Below are 22289 nucleotides of genomic sequence, written 5' to 3' on the forward strand. Positions count from 1 at the left end.
AGATATCTAGCATGACTAAACTTAGATAGACTTTGTTTAATCGAATCGGCCATGTTACGTTATTATCGAATTGAACCTACACTCATTGCCAAGGTCGAGGCCGCTGATAACATTGACCCACATGTATAGCTTATATATATGGGTGAACATACAAACTTGGACAACATGCGGTCATCAGTTAATTAATACGAAATCTTGTATGCGCTTTCTTTTTTGTTCTATCTATATATATAAAATCGAAAGGTCACTCACTCATCACGAAATCTCAGAAACTACATGTGCTAGGAATCTCAATTTTTGCATAGGAGTTACTTATAGGACGTAGGTGATCGCTAAGGCGGGAATTTGCAATATTCGACTCCTAAGGGGATGAAATAGGAGTTGAAAGTTTGTATGAAACTTCATTACTATAAATGCTAGGAGTCTCAAATTTTGCATGGACGTAACTTATAGGACGTAGAGATTCAGTTTCACGCTTTATTACGCATAAAGCAGGCTAAGTGAAAAGAACCCAGTGTAAATACACTCCGTTCCGTTCCGTGAGCGAAGATTGAACCCACAACTAAAGCTTTAACCGACTTTTTCATTTCCCAAGAATAAGAATTGTTATGTAATGGTAGTTTCTGAAACTAGATAAAACTCAGTCAAAGCGATAGAAGTAGGTTAGGTTTTTTGGCACGTTGCGGAAATATTTTATAAACGAAAGTAAGTCATTCGATCTTAATAGATAGATGCCCGGTTTAACACAATGGAGAAATGGTTCAAATCCCACTGGAGAAAAATATTAATTTTATAAATGTTATACTTATTTTTGTATTTATTTACATATTCCTGTTATACGCATAAGAGAAAAAGATCTGAAGCATTTCTTAGATGCAGTGGCGAGTGTTAGGCGTTGTAGAAAGAGGATGCCTAGGACTACATGTTGATTATTATAGGACTATCTAGAGATATATACTTTGATACAAGATAGGTTCGCAACCCTAATATGCATTGATCTATATATATTTAATCAAATTCCTAATGAACTTACGAATGCCTCATATCTAATACTGAACTGATATATTTCTATTAAACGACTTCTGTAAAAGGACTGTTAAAAGAGGAGGTTCTTAATTCGACATAACAGTATTTGAATTCATGTTTACTTATCATATCATACTTAAAGTGTATTAATAAAAAAATTCAATACTTGTCTTACTGAAATTATCATTAAATATCTTAATTAATCAGAGGATTTAAATGTTTCCAAAATAAATTTCAATAATATCTAATGTTATAATTTTTATTTCCAGTAGATATCATCATGTCAACCAAAAACCAGTAATGTGACCAGTGCTCCGGTGCTACTTTGTGCTGAACTGTGCTATACTGTGCTATTCTGTGCTCGGACTGTGCTATTAGTGCTAGTGGCGATTGTGCAATGACTGTTACATGGACTCGGACACTTTGTGATAAGAGACAGGGCATTTTCATTTTTATTACTAGTGCACAGGTTTTGTAAACGGTTAGTATTGTTTATCTAATTTTTGAGATTTTTTTTGTAAAATTTACATATTTACCACATTTTTTACATTCATTTTTTTACTAAAATAGTGAAATAGAACCATTCTCATCCATAACTTCACAGATGGCGCATTACTCCCAGCCGGCTACCCTCGAAGCGGCCATCCCGCTCCTCTCCCGTACGGATCCGCGTCTCCGCCAGCAGCTCGGAGAGCGTCTCGCGGCGCTGGTGAGACGGGAGGACGTTAATCATGAGACAGCTCCCCAGTTGGTTGATGCGATGGTCGGATGGCTGAATGGAGGGAATTTTAAGGTAGGTTTTTGGACTATTTTGCTTTAATATACTTGCCGTTTTTCACAAGGATAGGAAGGATACGAAGGATAAAATTGTGCTAAGACGCGATGGTCTTCTCGTTACGTTTATTATTTATTGATTTGGTATTTTTAATATATCCAAATAATTTCTGATATATTTAATACGAAAGTTATTTAACTTTTATGATATCACATTAGAAATTATAATATATATTTTTGTCTAATTTAAGGAAACTTTAATAAAGTGTCATACTTGTTAAATTTAATACCTACTGAACCTGAAATCAACAACAGCCGACTTCTGACATCACTATCATAAAATGCAGTTAAAATACACTTTGAAACACTTTGTTCAGTACATTATAAATTTATAACCTTGCCAACGTATGTACGTATAGTCGTAGGTCTTAATAAGAAAATAGCCTGCTGTGCCACCGCTTATTTTTGCCGATTTGTTTATTGCGCGTGACCCTTGCGTGACCCCATTCGGGATGTGAACGAGTGACCTCTCTGTTATGTTTTAGAAGAGAATTTAGTATTTTATTTCTCTGGTTTTTGGAAACTTATCTTGTTACGTTAGCGAGAAATCGAACATAGAACCGTCGTATTTACGTCGCTGCGTTTGGATCTACATCTTTTGGATTATGTGTCCAATCGCTCTAACAAATAAATTATTTTTATTAGTCTATTAGGAATATTCATTCAATTTTTTGGTAATTTGAACCGATCTCTCCTTAATGATTAATTTAAGTGTCCCAAACGTTGTGGAGTACATTTCAAATTAAGAAAGTACTAAAATCTAGCTTTTTTAAAAGTCGGTTAAAAATATGCGAAAACACCGTAGTTTTTGCCGCAGTAGGCTAATCTCAAACGGTAGGAAGCATCACACACTCTGATTACTTCCACGGTTGATCGCTTAGCGTGATTATTCTGGACGAAATGTACGAAAATATTCTTAGATTTCTCATTATTTATGTACAATATATAATATTATTATTATTTTATTATTATTCTAATAGTATTATTTTGGTAATGTTTGTTAGTTGATATTGATAACTAAAATGAGGTCAAATGTTAGTTCAATATTTTATCTTCTGAATTTTTTAATGTAGGTAGGTAGACATATAGAAATAGGTAACCCTTTTAACTATCTTTTTGGAATTAAAAATAACACTAAACAGAAAAAAAATGTAAATATAAAATTATAGTTGCAATTACATCCCTTGCATTGAATCTAAATTATATAGATAGAATTAAAGTATTTAAAAACGAAACCATAAGGATCTGCTAGTTATATATATTTTGTATTCGCTCCTGCTAGCGTGAAGTTATAATAGAATAATAAATCCTAAATCTAAGTCTGTTTAAGACAGCTATTACGTCACGATGATAAATAATTCACAGAATAGGTCTCCCGGCATCTTGGCCATATGGGCGTACCTTAATCTCATTTCAGTTGTTAGGCTGTGTGGGATAGATTGCAGTTTAGTTCTAATACTGGACGGCATTTGATTAAACTTTGCGTTTTTTATAGGTTTTCGTTGAGATTTTATGTTTTTATTGTGTAATTACTAACAAAGGACATTTTAATTTAATGTGTAAGTAAATTTTTGGTTGAAATTATAAACATGCTTTTTGTGTATATCGTGGAAAAGAAATTTCAAGAAATCAAGATGTAGATTAACAGTAAAATGGAAAAAATCTGTATTTATTTTATTAAAAATTAGAAATTATCTGTCAGAAGTATCATCATCAACGTTTAACAATAATATACTATATACTACTAATGTTATAAATGTTGTAAAGTGGGGAACGGAGTGTCATAACACTAGGTTCTCTCTGCCTACCCTGCTGCCTGCGGGATACAGCGGGAACCTGATGTGAAAATTTGTGAAGATGGATGTTTGTTCCTTGCTTGCACGCAAAAACTACAGCACGGATTTAAATGAAACTTTATAGTAATATGTTATATCTTATTCATTATAATAACATACGATACAATTTATGTAAAGACAAATAATTTGCCTATTATATTTTTACGCGGGTAAAGCCGGGGTTAGATTGCTAGTTATAAACTATATTTTTATATTGTCCTCTTTCCAGGTGGCCCAAAATGGCCTAGAAGTAATAGGCGCGCTCGCCGAGCGTATGGGCCCGGATTTCTCACACTACGTACCAACTGTATTGCCACATATTATTGATAGGTAAGTGACAGACAAAGAGACAGGGGTCACTCTGTTTCCGCAATAGTTAATTCGGAAATAATTGGGATTTTAGAGTCGATTTTTATTATGTAATCATTTTAGATTGATTTTACTTAACATTGCTTATTAAGTTGAAACGATGGTTGAAAGTACAAAACTAACTATATTTAATTATAATCAATTATTGAATCGAGAAAGGTAGTGATTCATCACTAAAAAAGTCAATAGACGGCATAATTTAAATTTTGATAAACAAAGACTTCAGTTCAGTTTTAGTTTCGTTCGACAGAATTCCGCAAAAATGTTGGGTCTTGTATTACACACGGAGACTAAAAATGTATATTTATCTTTGTCAATATTATAATTTGTATGTATAAATCAGGGAGCTCTAAAGGAAGTAATGTTAGATACTTCATGCTTATTCAGATGTGACTGATGATCCAACTGCCTATTGTTTTAGGATTTTTGTATTCTTTTATATACACATATAGTATGTTACAGGTATAGTATCCTTTACAACATTATTGTTATACCTAGCTATAGTATATCTGCTTGTGCTTCGAATTGTATTGCGGAACTTAACGCCACTTTTTGTGTTATGAAACAAAATAATCAATCAGGCAAACATGCTTGAAAAATAATATCAATAAAAATAATGAAGTATTTGGTTTCATAACAATTTAAATTGCGGTTGGAAGACATTTATAAGTAGCGATTTTATATTAGGTTACGTTTGTAAATGTCTTTATTTACAACTTGCATCTGCTACATGCGTGTGCGCATGTTTTTGACATGATTCGATTTCCATTCAAAAAAAAAATGTTTCTTGTAATATTTTTTTTTCGTATGGATATCGAATCGATAACTATTTTACTTGTAGGCGGACAAATACACCATGATATTATTGTTGGTACGTCTTGTTGAAAGACCACTTAAGGAAAAATATACATTTACGACCGAGTGTAAAAGTTGAACCATGTAATGAAATCATTTTTATTTAATAAATGATTTCATTCCTTGGTTAAACAAAATGCAACGATTATGTCCTCCAATCATCCTATAGTATACAAAACAATAGTATGACTTGCGAATCATTTCTCGACTATAGTGCATCGGGGTTATGGAAAACCTGTGAATCTAAAAAATGATGACAAGCAAACTCCGCCACTCAAAACGTAATGCCTCCAGAATTCGGCGGAAAGCGGGAAGCGGAGTGACTTGTTAGCATCTCTGTAGCGAGTCTCTCTCCAAGTTATGGATAACGACTTTTACCCAGAACCTCTGATCTCAAAACTACGTCACCTTTATCCCCAGGCTAGCGGATACGAAGGAAGGCGTGCGCGTCTCCGCCCGCACGTGCATCTCCTGCCTGTCGGATAGTCGCGCAGCGCCCGCGCGGCCTCTACTCGCGCGACTCACGCCCGCCCTGCAGCATAAGGCGGCGCACGCGAGGGAGGAGACTCTTAGGTGTATCGCTGCTTTGCTGCATTCGTGAGTATATTTGTATTCCATGCCTATGCCATGCCTGATATGATAAATCTATGTATGACCTTTGATAGTTTTCAAAAGTAATCATAACTTTTAATGTTGTTGTTTTTGCCATATTAGAATAAAAAATTGGTAAGTAGTTTTGTTAATGTTCTGTCTTCAGGGAATGAAAATATTATTCTTATATATATAAAATCGAAAGGTCACTCACTCATCACGAAATCTCAAAAACTACATGTGCTAGGAATCCCAAATTTTGCATAGGAGTTACTTATAGGACGTAGGTGCTCGCTAAGACGGGAATTTGCAATATTCGACTTCTAAGGGGTTGTTTTTGGGGCCGAAAGTTTGTATGAAACTTCGTTACTACAAATGCTACGAGTCTCAAATTTTGCATAGATGTCACTAGGACGTAGTCATGGAGACAGAAATATAATAATAATAACATAGTTCACGCGGGTGTAACCGCGAGCGGGCCGCTAGTTCTTATATAAACTGAACACGACTTCATTTTCAATTTTATATCCTTAATTTTATTTAAATTTTCTGAATTATTAATCTCTGTAATTGCTTCATGCCCCAGTCACGGTGCGGCGGAACTCCAACTAAGGTCGGCGGTGCCGAGTTTAGCCGCGTTAGTTGCGGACCCCAACGGTGCAGTACGCGACGCGGCCGTGCAGCTGCTGGTGGACGTGTACAGACATGTTGGTTAGTGGGTTCGAATATATTGTAAAAATCGAAAATTAAATCGGCTTCAGGCAGAGGGGGGGGGCCTAGTGTTAAAACACTACTTTGTCCACTTTCCGCTGAATTTTGGAGGCATTGTGTGTTAAATGGCGGAACTAAACGCTTTGCCTGGACACTAGACCAAAGAACTTGAAATATAAATATAATAAATACTTCATTTTATCGAGTGGGCATTGAAGCCATAACCAGTCGCATTTACAGTCACATTTCGTGCTCGTGAGCCACAACTGGCCTGGAGCATGTTGTAGTAGTTTTTTTTGCCGTTCCCCATTTACTCAGTGTCGTAATAAAATAACGCAACATAAATGTGAAATTAAATACTTGTATTAGCTTATTTAAAAATAGAAAGTATTAAAAACATATTTTTATTTTTTTCTAATAACATATTTCCTTTCAGGTGAAAGATTAAGACAAGATCTTAAAAAGAAGGAGCTAGTTCCAGCTCAGAAGTTAGCACTTTTAGAGCAGAAGTTTGACGAAGCGAGGGAAGCTGGACTGCTGTTGCCTTCCGGTGAGACTCACTGTAAGTCTTGTTTATGGAGGTGTGACTGACTTTACTGACATTTTGTTAATTAGCCCAAATTAGCACTTTTGGAATAAAAGTTCTATGATGTGAGGGAGGTTGGGATATTATTGCTTTTCCGGTGAAACCCAACTTAAGGGACACATGACTGACTTGACTGACATTTGGCTAGTTAGGTGATTGTGGGGTGGATTGCCTCTTCTAAATTTCTTATGCTTTATTTTAAAGCATTTAACTGGACATGCTCTTTGGCAGTATATTGAGAAATTTCTTATTTAGCAACACATTACTATCTTTAATTTGTATGTAATATATTTGGTCATCAAAATTAATACTGGTCATTAAACTTTTATTTAATAATCTATAATTTTATTTTTTTATCTACACAGCAAACCAAGGCCAAGACGAAGCGGATTTTGTATCCCGGACAGTTAAACGGACTATGACTATCCCAACTTCAGCCAGATCACGGGATGGGGATAGCTCTGGTGCTTCTACACCCGGTAAGATAGTGAAAGATGATCTTCATTTATTTAAAAGAATGCTAAGTCATCTTAACTCTTAGTAATAACATACCAAAAGATAATTAATTATGTTTAGTTCCAACTTGAACAACGAATTCTGCGGGATAAAATTTTTGAAATCACATTAAAATGCTATCCCGTGGAATTGGTAAATAATTAACTTTAATGAAATAATAAAATGAAAATAGTCACTTTTCCTAATATTTTAGGTTGCTAATTCTATCGGTTTTTTTTCAATTCACTATAAATTCGAATAGGATTGAATTTTTGAGATTGGGACGAAAATTTAATTAGTTAAAGTGTTTTTTATATTCTCTCTTATTCAGTATACTTAGAAAAAAAATCTCATATTAATTGAATCCCATTGAATTGAACATGGTACATTGAATTACATTTAATAATATCGAAATAAACTAGATATTTCTTTCCATCATTTAAAACATTTTGATTTTGATTGTTGACATGTTTTTTTTGATATACTACCTATAGTAGGGAATATTAAATGGAATAATTTAGTGTTAAATCACTATCTTATTTTTATCATCAAATAATAACATAAAACTGATTCTATAATAATACCTAATTACATGTCAATAACCGATTTCTCCATAAATTATAATGAATAATAAACATAATTTTTTCTCTCTTCTTCACATGTACATCCGGGTCTCATGCACTGGTAACATGTATTGTCACTCGTCCTAAATCATTATTATCATTAATTTTATTAAACTTCACTCTTTAACTATGCAAATGATATCATTTTTCAATAAACACAATGATTTTTTTGCTCACAATTGCACATATCATGGCTCACAATTGCGCAATAATATACAAACGACTATGATTATCCGCAACTCCTACACATACATTTGTGTATCATATATGCCTATAAAAAAACACAATTCTGGGCAATCGCACACACAAATGTCACATAAAATATACACAAATGCACACAAAACAGCTTGTGACCCCCCAAAGCGTACAGTGGCTGGTTTGTACAGCCTACCTTCAGCGAGGAAACCACCGCCGCCCACTAAACTAACTAGTTCTGCTAGTGGTGAGTATTGCGAGTACTTTTGTTATGTAGTGTAGTACTTATTGTTTGTTTCTTTTTTTTTAAGTTTACGCCGTATGTCGCATAAAGTCCGTTCCCCACGTTCCCCTGCATTCTGTAGGTTTAACGATGGCGAATCATAACGTCGCGCTTTGTCTCGTTACCAGAGCGAGTAAATAGAAATATTGTATTACTTTTACTCGAATGGGAATCGAACTCACAATCGTCGCGTTTACATACACACCCTCGTACCACCCGGCCATGACGGCCTCCTTTTATTTACATATTTTACACCATTGTAGTCTTATAATGTTACGTTGAATGGCTAATAAATAAATAAAAGCAGTGGCACAAGCGTGTAATTGCAAATGCTTTGGTCGTGGGCTGATTCCCATTCAGGGAAATGGAATATTTGATATTTTCATTTTGTCTCTCTGGTAAACCGGAAGATTCGTGTCTTAACACTACGATGCTGATGACCTTATTTAATCTATTCATTCCACAGCATCAAGCGCAGCAAGCGCCGTGGGTGAAGCCGGGGCGGTGTCTAGTGAAGCATTCGAGGCTGCCTTCGCAAGTACCGCCCCCGCCGCTATATATGGTGCCCGCGGTCTGGACGACCTTTGCAGGCACGCCGCCGCCATTTTAGGGGATAGGGCTGCCGATTGGGAGAAGAGAATTGATGCTGTGAGTACTTGTACATCTAGATCGAGGTGGTTTTAGATTTAGATCGAGTATACCGAGCGTGGTCATCTTGACTCGGTATGCACTTCTCTCCGTGCAGGCACGCCGCTGCATTTTTCGAGGACGTAGCAGTCGATTGGGAGATAAAGGTTGATTATGTGATTAGATATGGAAATTTAAATAGTTTTTAGATTTAAGTGGCCAAATACAGCGCGTATGGTCTAGATGACCTGCCCAAAGGCCTACATTATATAAGATAGGGCGGATGAGACCCAAAATAATAAAAATCTGTATGATAATTAATTTAGATGTTATTTGATAGCTTAGATTTGATAATTTTAATTTAGATGTAATGTTATTTTACTTTTCTTATCTTCACGCTGGATCATGCACATAGCAGGATAGGCTGAGAGAACCTGGAAAACTAGTAATAAGATATTCCGTTCCCATTAGAACACTTCCGTATTCTCCTGATTACGAATCTTTAATTTTAAATTATTAATACGATGTATTATTTTTTGTCAACAGCTAAAGAAAATACGTTCATTGCTAACAGCCAACGCTCATACTCAATATCCAACGGAATTTGCGGCTCATTTGAAGGATCTTTCGGTACCTTTCCTAGTGGTTATAAAGGATTTGAGGAGTCAGGTATGTTAGAGTAATATTTTTTGTAATATTTGACTGTACACTTGATGGTTGTGGGTTCGATTCTTCTTTGTCTATATGTTTTTATATGTATCTAAAATAAATCCTTTAGTTAAAAGTTGATTTCTAAGCACATTTAATATATTGATTTAGTTTGAGAAATTCGTAAATTACAAATGTATATCAAAAGCTCATATGCAATATATTTTAATGTTATTCCCCATCTTACATAACTGGAGCTTAGTTTTGTCACACCTTTTTCTTCAACTATTAAGCTCTTCACACTTAAGAAAACAATAAAAAATGTCTAATTTTAATAATTTTTCTTAGGTGGTGCGTGAAGCCTGCATCACAATAGCTCACATGGCTAAAGTACTCCGAAATAAGCTGGAACAATTCAGTTTATATATTCTACAGGAACTGATCAATCTAATACAAAATGCTGCTAAGGTTTGTTTTATTTATTATGTATTTATAATACGGTCATTTGTATAGTATGGTCTTGGAGTCATGGCAGCCATGAAATCAGCTGTAGATGGCTGTGTAGATTTGATTTTAGGATTTTTGTTTTCTAGTGCCAACAGTAAACAATGCAACTACATACAGTATTTATTAATTTTAGACCAACCTAACTATATCTCTAAACTAACAAACAGTAATTAATCCCTTACTCCATAAATTATCAATTTCCCAGGTGGTGTCCTCAGCGGGCACAGTGTGCGTGCGCTATATAGTGATACACGTGCACGCGCCGCGCCTCATACCCGTGATCGTCACTAACCTGACCACTAACAAGAGCAAGGAGATCCGGTCGACACTGAGGTTAGTGGTTTTGTGACTAATCATAGGTTGTTTTTACGATTTCGTAAAATTTCTTAAATACTCTAAATAATACACGAAATCCTTGTGCCTACCCTATATGCGTGATGCAGCATGAACCTGAGAACAAAGTGAATTATCTTTTAATATCTTTTTTTCTTATTCCAGTGAAGTCCTAGTCCTTATGCTCGACCGTTGGAGCTCAGCGGCCATTGAACGACAACAAGCAGTAGTACGAGATGCTATAAGACGGGCCTGTGCCGACGCTGACAGTACCGCCAGGAATCATGCTAGGAAGTGGGTTCAAATATTGTTTTTGTTGTATAGTTCGTTTCAGTTACAAAAGAACATTTTTATAAATCGCCATTTCATTATTCCCATAATTAATAGTTTACTACGATCAGATAATATGCGAGGTTGTATTCCCTCACCTATTACAGATGAATCTTAAAATAAGCAGAAGCTTTAATACATAGTGTAAAAAAAACGTCCTAAATTTTAACAAACTACTAGGTGCTTATAATACGGTCTCGGAGTGTTTGTCGCCCGAGCCTAGCCGAGATTGCACGAAGCACTGAAGTGTGAGTCCACACTACCCGTCTAACCCAATCTCGGTCAACTACGACGAGTTCGAATAGTGTAGTGGGTGCTTTTGATTGTTTCCTAACTTCAGGTCGTCTAAGAGTCGTCGACCGTACTGTACAGTATACTTACATATATATAAACTAATTTGTTGTCTATTTCGTCCGCATTCAGAGCGTTCCTCGCGTACAAGCGTCAATTCCCCGAGGACGCGGAGAGCCTTTTCAACAGGCTGGACGCGGCGGTGCAGAAGCAAATAGAACGGGAGCGGCTCGGCAGCCTCGATAGTTTGCATACTTTGCATACGCTGTCTTCTGGTGTGTATATTATCTATATTTTAATTAATATGTGAAACAAAAACTTTTTTACTGCTACTTACTTGTTACTCTATACCAAACTGAAATTGTTAATTTTGTTTGTTTTGTCAGAAAGAAGAAATATAACGAGTCCCAGAAGTCCATCTGCAAGCGTTTCTGGTGAGGCATTTTTTATCTATGTTGTAATTATTGATAAACGAGATTGAGTTAATATTTATACATTTTCATGGATATTTTCATAAATTTTGGAAATTGAGATAAAATTGTAGAATGTCTAAAATTTACATTTTCTCTATTGTTTGTAAAGGCGTAGTATATATTTTCTAATAAAACAATTGTCTCTTTACACGCTTTTCCTGGATTTTGGTAAAAAATATCCCCTATATATATATTTTAAATATAATAATAAGCTTCAACTGAAAACTTAGTGTCCGGTGTAAACAGAACTAATTCTTTAAGAAGACGGCGCGCGTCTCAAGAGAGACCACCTATATCTCATATACCTGTGGCTATGAGAGGTTTATTATTATTAATTTTCTCCGATAGTATGTCTTTCTTTCATATGGCAGAGAAAAAGAGAGAAACTTGATAAGATTTCAGGAATTTAGTTTAATCTTCTTATTATTCTTTCCTCTTTTTTATATCTCAAAACTTTACATACATAGCTTCACGCTTTATCCCTAGCGGGGTAGTCAGACGTAATTGGAGCCCCAAATGCTACGGTCCCTACATATTTCTTTCGCCTACTGTCATCAACCTCTTTATACATGCTCTCCGGGGGTCCTCATGCTTTACTTACTTCGCCATTACAATAAATAATACGTGACCTTCCTCCAATATAGACAAGTTAAATCAATTCAATTAATATAGATATAATCTATACTTAATATAAAATAAAACTTTTTAGCTATGACCTTTTTTTTTAAACAAAACGGAGCCTTAGAAAGAGAATATATGTATTAATGTTTATTTATTTTGTTTATTTTTTCCGTCCTGTCTGGCCAGAACGTTCGCCCAGCGCAATTAACACAGCGCGGTCGGTGTCGGCGTTGGACGCCGCGGCGGCGCAGAGGGCACGCGCGCGTGCACTCTACTCGCACCTAGCCAGGTCTAAAGTGTCCGCCGGCACTGCCAGTTTACGTGAGTATCTTTTATTTATTTATATTGAAATTGATCGTAGCCACACTAAAGTTATTTGCGCATATTTCATTTTAGAATTTTTATTACTTTTGATTATTTACTTTCCGAGTGAACATTCCGCAAATGTTCAAAAAACTTAATTTCACTAAAGTTGTGTACAAATTATTTTTCGATGAATGTAACATTTTGTCCTAAATTATGTTAAATTTGAACCAACTACCTTCTACTAGTAATGTCTCACTTTTATTCCACATTTTATGTTATTAAATTAAATTATTTAATTCAATGATAAGAAAGTAAATAAATAATAACTATAATTTTTTTTAAATAACTGTACTATTTTATATGCTATCTTGAAGAGGGTGAAGTGGCTCAACAAGGTATATATATTATTTAATTAGTATTCAATATAAATCCTAACTTCTTTTTTGATTATACTCAAGCACCTCTAGTGTATTAAGTCGCACGCTTTTGTTTTAAAATTAGTAATTTTTACAGAAAACCGTAAAATATTTTTACGATAAAGTAATTTATTTGTTAATAATTATTGTTTATAATTGAGATTATTTGTAAATTTTAATTGGCTGTAACTATATTAAAAAACGCTGGTTTTATTTTAATACAAAATTAATCTTTTCTCATTAATAACATACGAATATGCATGATTTAATCATGATATTAGAAAAATTTAAATTTAAAAAATCTGAGCAAGACAGACACAGACACTTCTAACTTATAATACAGTTTATTTTGCGTCGGGGGTTAAAACACTAAGTCTTGTGTGTTGTATGGGGAGTAGTGGAGTTGTCCAGATCCCATGTCCATAATAATCAAATATTAAGCTATACATTATTGTAATTGCGAAGTAAGTAAAAACAAATTTTAGTACAAAATTAAATCTTTCGTGTCCATAACATTCGGATGACACATATAAAATATATTTAAACAGTTTAACTCCAGTGAGTGCTCAGTGAATGTGGCAGTATCACCATGGTACCAGTAACACCAGAAAGTGTAGTGGAACGGTCCACATCCCAATTGAATATGTTGCATAGTCATAATCATTAAAATATACACTTATATAATGTCAAAATTTTGTAACAAGTAAATAAATATTTCGATCTTATTTTAAGTTACAATACAAGACTAATAAAAATCTTTCTCAACCATAATATTGTCTAAACCCACTAGCTCGCGCCAAGCGTTCTCCAGTGAGTGCTGCGGTACCACCAAGTCCGGAAAGGGTGGTGGGGAGGTCCAGATCACGACCTGGTGTGTCACAATCACAACGTAAGTTAAACAAACAGAATTATAAATATATATATATATTATACAAATAATAAATTTGTTTAATAAGATTTAAAATTTATCAAGTTTCCGTTTTAGAACCCACAACCTGTAACATTCACAATCACAGTCACTTATAACTAAATAATAATTACAAACTTAACTTACAAAAAAACTTTTGATCTAAAATAAAATGTTCACATATATTTTTATGGCCGTTACGTAACGTCTGACTCTAAAGTGATGGTTGATATCTGTTCGGAAGAATTAATTATTTTTATTTGGCCACTCTTATATCTTAAATGACTCAAAATATACGGCTTAGGTTTCTTGTTACTCAACTTCGATTCGAATTCGAATTTTTAATACTAATTTCTCTCTACCTACTCTGCTATATAAGTGATACAGCGTTAAACTTCTTTTCAATTTTCATAGCAACTTCCCGCTCATCATCACCATCATCGCGCAGTGGTCCAGTGTCACTCTCCAGCGCGAGGAGAAGACCTTCCGGTATACCTAGATCTTTGGCGGGTTCCAGGGAGACCAGTCCGACTAGGTGAGCTTAAAAGGGATAAAAGATAGAAAAAATGGGTTTCTTATTTGTCTTTTTTCTCCACTTTTCATAAAATAGAAGACCGAAACACGAGGCCGTCATGGCGCAGGAACCAGTGCGATTGTAAGCGCTACGGTTGCGGGTTCGATTCCACCAAGCAAACCGCGGCGTTTAGTTCCAGTACTAAATATAGAATACCTCAAGAATTCGACAGAAGGGGGGATCTTAAGTATCTGATTGGAGAAGTGTCTTCTACACTAGGTTTCTAGGTTCCTACTGCCTACTCTGCTGTGCGGGGTACAAGCTGAAGCTAAAAAATATTTTATTTAGCTTCAGACTTGAGGTTATAAATTTAAATTATGCATTACATACACATTAACCATGAGTTCTCAATTAATTGTTTTTATTAAGACATGTATTGCTTTGACATAAATGTTTCTAATTCCAGGACGAGTCGGTCGAGCAGCGTGGCAGGCGCGGTGAGCGTGCGGCGGCGTGAGTCCATGGAGCGACCGCAGCGTGCGCCCGCCGCCACCCTGCGCTTGCTGCAGCAGAGCAGGGACGCTGAGGCCACTTTGAGGGTCAGTTGTACTTAGATTTATATATGTTTACGCTGTTTTTTTTATTTATTTTCACTTCATATTTACGTTTATGTTTTCATCTTGTTTTACACTTCATTAAAGCCTGTTAATATTAAAAATTTTCCTTTTTATTTAATTTCTTATATAAATGTATTATGTATTATCGAAACGAGATTAGATATATATATAGAAACGATAAGTTACAGTCAGTTAACCTGACAATTAGTAGTTATTTGTATTTATTGACAGAGGGGCGAAGCGTCAAGCAAATGTTGAAAAAAAAAATTTTTATACTAGCATCTGTAACAGTTTTCTTCTTTTCCTCCCAGAGTCCAGAGGATAGTTCAGCGTGCGACGGCAGAAGAGACGACGACTCGGAAGCGTCCAGCGTGTGTTCAGAACGAAGCTTGGATTCGTATCGACGACATGATGTAAGAAAACTATATATTATTGGAGTAGTTAATATAGTAGTGTCTTTTATATGTAACGTTGCTTAGGCAGTAATTTTACTGATTTTTTATATTTTTGAGAGAGTATTTGTAAGGGATTTTTTGTGTTATGCATATTAACATATTTCTTTTTCCAGAGTGTATCCTGGTCCGGTTCAGGGTCTCGTCTGGGATGGGAGAGCTCCCCTCCACCTCCACCTCCCCCTGATGATATCATAGCACTTTGTGCGTGCACACACTGGACTGAAAGAAAAGATGGCCTTACACATTTGGTAAGATACTAGCGAACACTAGGTTCCCTCTGCCTACCCTGCTATGTGCGGGATATAATGTGAAGCTGATTAATTTTATTTATTTATTTTACTAAATAACTTATAATATTTATAATAACCAACAGGCCAACTACTTGAACAGTGGTCGTCTCCTAACAGAGGATCAACTGAGACGTCTAACAGACCTTCTGAACAAGATGTTCGTGGATGCCCACACTAAAGTGTTCTCACTTCTATTGGATGCTGTCTGTGAACTGCTGCTTGTGCACTGGCAGCAGCTACGAGACTGGCTGTATCAGCTTATGTTCAGGTTTGTGTCGATTTGAACCGGTCGTAATGGGTTAGGAGTGGTTTAGAACTAGTTTATGGTTACTTGAAGTTGCACTATTATAATAAAGCGGAAGAGTTTGTTTGTTTCTTTAAACGCTAAGAAATCTGGATCTACTGGTCTAATTTCCTTTTTTATATGAAACCTAAGGCAAATGGGGAGCGGAGTATCCTAACACTAGGTTCAATCCATCTAGTTTGCTGTGTACAGGATATAGTGTGAGCTAAAAAATATACAATCAGCTTCAAATAAGAAAGATATAGATTACTAATATTTGTAATAAACGTATTTTTAAGTTTTTTTTTAAGATACTTAACATGTCATTATTAATATGTTTTTTGATATTTGTTTACAGACTATTAATGAAACTAGGCACTGACATACTGGGCTCTGTGCAGAGTAAAATTATGAAGACATTAGACGTGATACACGAGTGTTTCCCCGCTGAGTTACAGTTACATAATATATTTAGGTAAATATATAAAATAACATATAAATAAATTAATGTATATGTTTTAAGATTATTAAGCTTCACTCTTTGTGTTTGTTTCTCTAGATTTCTAGCAGACGGCGCGACGGCACCCACTCCCAAAACAAAGGTAGCGGCGTTGAGATTTTTAGCTGATTTGGCGCATGATTATTGCACGCCTAATAGTTTGGCCGTGGCTTTACATGGTAAGTTGTTTTTTTTTCTGTTTTATTTTTAGCTTCACTTTTCAGATCATTTATTTTGGCTACACCCCAATATCATCCATCTCTTTTGCTCATACATAGTATTATATCCCCATCCTTCTTTCTCCGATACTGCGCTATATCATATTATACCAGGCACTCCCTCATACGACACTGTATATCTCTGTCCCTCTTTTCTCGACACTAATACTATACACACAAATAAATATCCATCTATTTCCTTCCTTTCTAACTTTTCTTTCACCTTCAATATGGTACTATGTTATATAATAAAACAGATTTATCTATCCTTCCTATATGAGCAGTAAATCTCCATCTCGCTCTCGCATTTAAGTTTTATATCGCTAACCTTCCCGCAGGCGGCGCCAGCGGCGTGGCGGGTCGCGCCCTCAGCAAGGTGTCCAGTCTGGCGTCGGACCCGCGCGCGGCGGACGTGCGTCACGGCGCCCGGCGCGCGCTCGCTTGCCTTTACGACTGTAACCCAGTGCCTGTACGTAGTGGTTTTATAACTTTTGATTATTTTGTTACCGAGCGAGAATATACTAATGCGCAGGAGTTCAGACAACTTAGCTTCAAGGTTGACACCACTCTGCGGATGTACTGTATGTCGTCACATACGACACGACCATAAAAACGACCGATAAAAATATAGCGAATCTCTTTCTTTATTGGTATTGTATTAAGCATACTTTTAAATCTTAAAAAATATTTAATAACGTAATTGTATATTTCACAAGAGAGTAGTATATATTTATTTAATATGTTATATATAAGACATAATTATAAATATATGTTTTCTTCTGTATTTCCAGTTCACAGCTCTCATGTCGGAACTTCCAGCTGAAACTCAAGCGCTGGTCAATGGAGTTGTTCAACAACATGTTAGACGGACTTCCAGTAGTAAGATTTCTTTTTATGAATACTTATCTTGTCAATAATATACCCGAAAGAAAAAGAAATGACATTTAGCAAATGTCAGAGATATCTTAGAGCGCCGTAAACGTAATTGGTTATTGTTCCAGTTCATCCATTACCATATATATATATATATATATATATATCAGTTCATATTTCCTCTCAAAATTTACTGAACCATATCATTCGTGTGTTTTCTACTATACGTGACACTGGCAGATTATTTTGCGCCTGTCATCGCAGAATCAGGCCATTAAAACAAAAAAAAAAAAAAAACGTAATTGAAATTTATAAAGTTTTCGTTTTATATCCGTATTCTCAATCAGGCCCAAAATGTTACATCCGTAACAATGCTGGCGGATATGTAAACATTTATATTTTGTTTCGGCAGAGAGATATACATTAATCGAATAACACGCCCAAAATCTTCATAAAAGTTGTTTTATTATAGAATAATAATTTCGACGCAGCCAATGTGAAATAATCATCACATTATCTTTACATTATTTTATTTTCTCAGCCGGAAGTGACAGTCCACTAAGAACGTCAACGTCTAATTCGAGTAACGCAGAAGATGTCTATTCACGTATAAGAAAAACAACAAACGAAATACACACTTATACTGCTCAGCATTCTAATGGTAGGTTAGAAAAAAAATCTGTTCGTCAATCATGGGATTTCATGATTATTACTTTTTTTTGTCAACTGTACAAAAAGAAAAACTTAGAATATAGCAACGTATAGTTGCGATTTTGTTTGTCATCATTAAAATAATTTAGTTTTTCATTTTTAGCGGAATGCGGCAATCATATGTCCAGCAAAGATTCAGGTATAAGTCAAATGTCAGATGCGACGTTGTCGAGAGGACAAAATGGCGCCAATGTACCCAACGGACATTATAATGCGTTAGTATTAAGACTATTATTTTAGAAATATAAGGGAAGTCGAAAAATGTGTTTGAACGTTTGTTACAATTGATGCTTACTACATTTGATTTAAAAGTAAGCAGTAAATGTTGGTAACAATCACAACATCTTACTGGTGTGCTTTTTTTTTGTAATCTTATTGTTTCTGTGTTTTTTCCAGTCTTATTGTTTTGTGCAAACTTGAATTTTATCGCTCACAGTAACATATCCTACATTATAACCTACTTTTATTATTCTACATAAAGATAATTTCCTCTTTTCCTCAAAAAACTACTAAACCCATTTACATTAAACTAATTTAACTAACAATAGAATAACACAAGCTACAATTTATGAAAAGTTTTTTGTAAAATTTAACTATAATGTGACAATAAGTTTAAGTGGGCGAAGCCGCGGGCAAGTGACTCATTGTAATAAAATAATTTATAAGTATTTTTTCATATTTCCAGTGATATAATAGCCCGAGCCGCCTCAGCAGATAGTTCTGAAGAAGCGAGCAGTACTAAAGAGTCGTCCCCGATACCCCATGGACGTCTTGATTACGGACCACATGGGTAAGGGGTTCACTTACTAGTTTAATATTCCCTTGCTCAATTCAAACCATTAGTTCATGAGATTAGCGAACGAACGAAGCGAACGAAACAAACTCTTAGCTTTATAACATGAGTATTGAAGTATAGGCATAAATAAATAATAAATATTTTAATAGAAGCTAGTCATGGCGCAGAGGCACTAAGTGTGACTGTATTGCGACTGGTTGTGGGTTCACTCCCCACTCAAGGAGATAAAATATTAATTTAAATTTATATTTTCATTTCTTCGCTCTGGTGTTGAGGAAAAGCGTGGCGTTGAGTCCCACCAACATGCAATACCTTCAGAATTCAGCGGAAAGTGGGGAATGGGATATCTTAATACGAGGTTCCCTCTGCCTACCCTGCTGTGTGCGGTTTACAGCGTGAAGGTGATTTATTTATATTATTAATATTATTTTTAGTGATTGCAACTCAGCACATTTGGGTCGGGACAAGGTGAAGCCATATGAGATGGACGAGAATGGATTGATCATAACCAAGTGTATGTTTTGTTTTATTTTATTTCATTATTAAATTTGTTAAAAAATTATTAGGGATATTAAACCTGATAGTGATAGTACCTATCAATAAAAAATAGTGTAATGATTACATTTTTTTTTATGGAGATTATTTCATTAGTCATTTTGTAATATGTATAATTACTTTTAAATTAAAATTTTCAATATATTTTTAGCTGTACGTTATTTCCTGCATATAGCAGGGTAGACAGAGGGAACCTAGTTTTACAACCAATTTTAGAATCATGTTAAATTCAACAAGCAAATAAATTGAAATAATTAACTCCACCGAACGGGAATCGAAGCCACTGTTAGACGCTGTTGCATTGTGCTAAATATATATTTCTTATAATAAATTAATTTCCTGTCTTTTAGCGGGTCTCCGAGAAACGGAAGTGTTAGAAGCGTTGAGTAAATTGGATGTCACGACGGCGACACCTGAGCAAATTGAGCGACTCTTGCTCAGCACCCATGAAATACTCAAATATGGCGATTGTAATAAACCTAAAGAGTATTTTAAGTATGTTTTTTTTATTTTCTGTTAATTTTTTGTATTTGTGAAAGTTTGAATGATACTAGCGAAATAGCTTTTGTTTTATTTAGCTTTACGCTGTATCCCGCATATAAAAGAGTAGGCAGAGGGAATCTAGAGCTAAACAGTCGATTTCCTATGTATCGCCCAAATTTGTAGACAGTAAATTATTTTCAATGTACAATACAACACAGTAGTTTTGAAAATAATTTACTCCCCCGAATGGGAATCGAACGTACAACCCTCGTCGTTATCAGTCCAGCGTTATACTGCTGCACCACAATGTCCAAAACCTATAAGTTTTATGTGCCATGTGACTGTCTAAAATTATTTTTGATTCCGAACTCTGAATAAATGATTACGATTCTCATTCAGAGTAATTGAACTGACATGAATGAAATACTATACTTAAATATTAAAAAAAAACTAATAACGAACTAAAAAAAATACTTTATGGTTGTTTCTAGGAACATAGTACGAGTGGCGTTGGCAACTCTTTCCGTAGACGAGAATGCAGCGGATAAGGATAATGCTGAAAACGCAACGAACGCACAATCCTCTGGTATTACACACAACACAAAAAAATATATAAAAATATATGTACATATTTTTTTGTTGTAAAATTATGTATGTAATTTAAATTGTTGAGGCTGTCGTGTGCAGCGGCACAAGGGTGTGACTGTAACACGAAGGTTGTGGATTCGATCCCCACTCGAGGAAGTGAAATATTTATTTACGTTTATATTTCCATTTCTTCGCTCTGGTGTCGAGGCAAAGCGCGGCGTTGAGTTCTGCCACTCAACATGCAATGCCTCCAGAATTTAGCAGAAAGTGGGGAACGGAGTGTCTTAACACTAGATTCCCTCTGCCTACCCTGCTAAATGCAGGATACACCGTGAAGCTGTAAAAAAAAATTTAACCACTAAGCTTTTGGCCCCTTCATCAGGTTGGGGAACCGCGCATGAACGTTCAGCATCAGAGTCCATTAAGGTGCTCGTGTGGCTGTGCCGCCGAACAGAGACCAGGCCACATTGGCTCGAGTACTTCGACCTAATCCTGCTGAAGGTCATCAACGCGTATTCCCTCAGCAAGGAGGTGATGAGGGCGGTGGACGCTGGTATGCCGCATATAGCTAGGGCTTTGCCCGCCCATCAGGTTAGTGGAGGGATTTTGAAGGATTTGGGGGGAATCGGATACTGCACATAACGAGGATTTTGCCATTTCATTAGGTTCGATTAAATCTTATGCAAATAAATTACTATATTTGGGGCCATCATAGCGTAAGGAAACAGTGCCTGCAAGATGGTTATGAATTCGATTCCCGAACAGATCTGTTAGAAGAATTAATCATTTTCATTTCCCCACTGTGATAATACGAAGTGTAGTGGCACTGGCAGAATTCAAGCCAGTCAGAATGTAATGTCTTGAAATCAGGTGAAAAACAAAAAACTGAGTATCTTGATACTAAACTTTATATGTAAAAAATATAATCATAATTTTTCTGTATGTTTTTACTTATTCTTGTTAATCACTAGGTGCTAGCGCTTCTCAAACCTGTCATACGTACCCGCGGATACCCAACATCGCTCTGCGCTCTCAAACTCGCAGCTGAAGTGGCCAAAGCGAGGGCACCAGAACTGACTGATGACATCGTTGCTCAGCTCATGGAGGGGGTTGGACAGGTGAGGCAGATTTTTATAGATATCATAGGATTTTCATTAAGTTTGATAGACCATTTATTCAGGAAGACTAAGCTATATTAAATAAAATTAATCGTTTCTGTGTAACTACAGTCATAGTTACCTCCTGCACTTAAAATGTCTTTTAGGCCCGTATTTATAAAGCGTTCTCAGCACTGTAGTAATTATAACAAATATTAATAATAATGTTATATCCCCAGCTCGCCGACCATCAAAACTCTGCTGTTCGCAAAGCAGCGGTATTCTGTATGGTCGCATTCACTTTTGCGATGGGAGAAGAACGTATGCAACCCCATTTAAAGCACCTCTCAGTGAGCAAGTATAGATTATTGCAGGTGGGTTTTGTTGGATTTTGGTAGATATTTTTAAATATCTTTTTGATTTGTTTATGAAATGAAAGATTCATTAT

General features: G+C 35.6%; 1 protein-coding gene across 9 annotated transcripts in view; it reads left to right on the forward strand.

Annotated features, from left to right (window-relative positions):
- chb (CLIP-associating protein) overlaps positions 1 to 22289 on the forward strand; it is a 34751-nt gene that overhangs the window by 5617 nt on the left and 6845 nt on the right. Inside the window, exons 2-38 of one of the 9 annotated variants that reach the window (XM_085187647.1) lie at positions 1296 to 1507; positions 1631 to 1819; positions 3925 to 4025; positions 5340 to 5516; positions 6097 to 6221; positions 6658 to 6783; positions 7173 to 7286; positions 8272 to 8367; positions 8870 to 9051; positions 9577 to 9699; positions 10027 to 10146; positions 10391 to 10518; positions 10684 to 10812; positions 11272 to 11414; positions 11526 to 11573; positions 11825 to 11932; positions 12420 to 12554; positions 12914 to 12934; positions 13746 to 13844; positions 14277 to 14397; positions 14843 to 14975; positions 15305 to 15406; positions 15562 to 15696; positions 15822 to 16006; positions 16380 to 16496; positions 16581 to 16699; positions 17077 to 17207; positions 17530 to 17617; positions 18153 to 18272; positions 18426 to 18537; positions 19008 to 19112; positions 19553 to 19632; positions 20024 to 20168; positions 20648 to 20742; positions 21127 to 21335; positions 21716 to 21862; positions 22081 to 22215. In XM_085187647.1, the coding sequence (XP_085043773.1) occupies positions 1631 to 1819; positions 3925 to 4025; positions 5340 to 5516; positions 6097 to 6221; positions 6658 to 6783; positions 7173 to 7286; positions 8272 to 8367; positions 8870 to 9051; positions 9577 to 9699; positions 10027 to 10146; positions 10391 to 10518; positions 10684 to 10812; positions 11272 to 11414; positions 11526 to 11573; positions 11825 to 11932; positions 12420 to 12554; positions 12914 to 12934; positions 13746 to 13844; positions 14277 to 14397; positions 14843 to 14975; positions 15305 to 15406; positions 15562 to 15696; positions 15822 to 16006; positions 16380 to 16496; positions 16581 to 16699; positions 17077 to 17207; positions 17530 to 17617; positions 18153 to 18272; positions 18426 to 18537; positions 19008 to 19112; positions 19553 to 19632; positions 20024 to 20168; positions 20648 to 20742; positions 21127 to 21335; positions 21716 to 21862; positions 22081 to 22215 (4443 nt within the window). In that variant the 5' untranslated portion in view covers positions 1296 to 1507. The remainder of the gene's footprint in view (positions 1 to 1295; positions 1508 to 1630; positions 1820 to 3924; positions 4026 to 5339; positions 5517 to 6096; positions 6222 to 6657; positions 6784 to 7172; positions 7287 to 8271; positions 8368 to 8869; positions 9052 to 9576; positions 9700 to 10026; positions 10147 to 10390; positions 10519 to 10683; positions 10813 to 11271; positions 11415 to 11525; positions 11574 to 11824; positions 11933 to 12419; positions 12555 to 12913; positions 12935 to 13745; positions 13845 to 14276; positions 14398 to 14842; positions 14976 to 15304; positions 15407 to 15561; positions 15697 to 15821; positions 16007 to 16379; positions 16497 to 16580; positions 16700 to 17076; positions 17208 to 17529; positions 17618 to 18152; positions 18273 to 18425; positions 18538 to 19007; positions 19113 to 19552; positions 19633 to 20023; positions 20169 to 20647; positions 20743 to 21126; positions 21336 to 21715; positions 21863 to 22080; positions 22216 to 22289) is intronic. The other 8 variants (XM_085187649.1, XM_085187648.1, XM_085187650.1 and 5 more) reach the window with 8 other exon arrangements.

Source organism: Heliconius melpomene, chromosome 7 (genome assembly GCF_056956725.1).
Source record: "Heliconius melpomene rosina isolate 202511_hmr_F chromosome 7, ASM5695672v1, whole genome shotgun sequence".
Taxonomy (NCBI): domain Eukaryota; kingdom Metazoa; phylum Arthropoda; class Insecta; order Lepidoptera; family Nymphalidae; genus Heliconius; species Heliconius melpomene.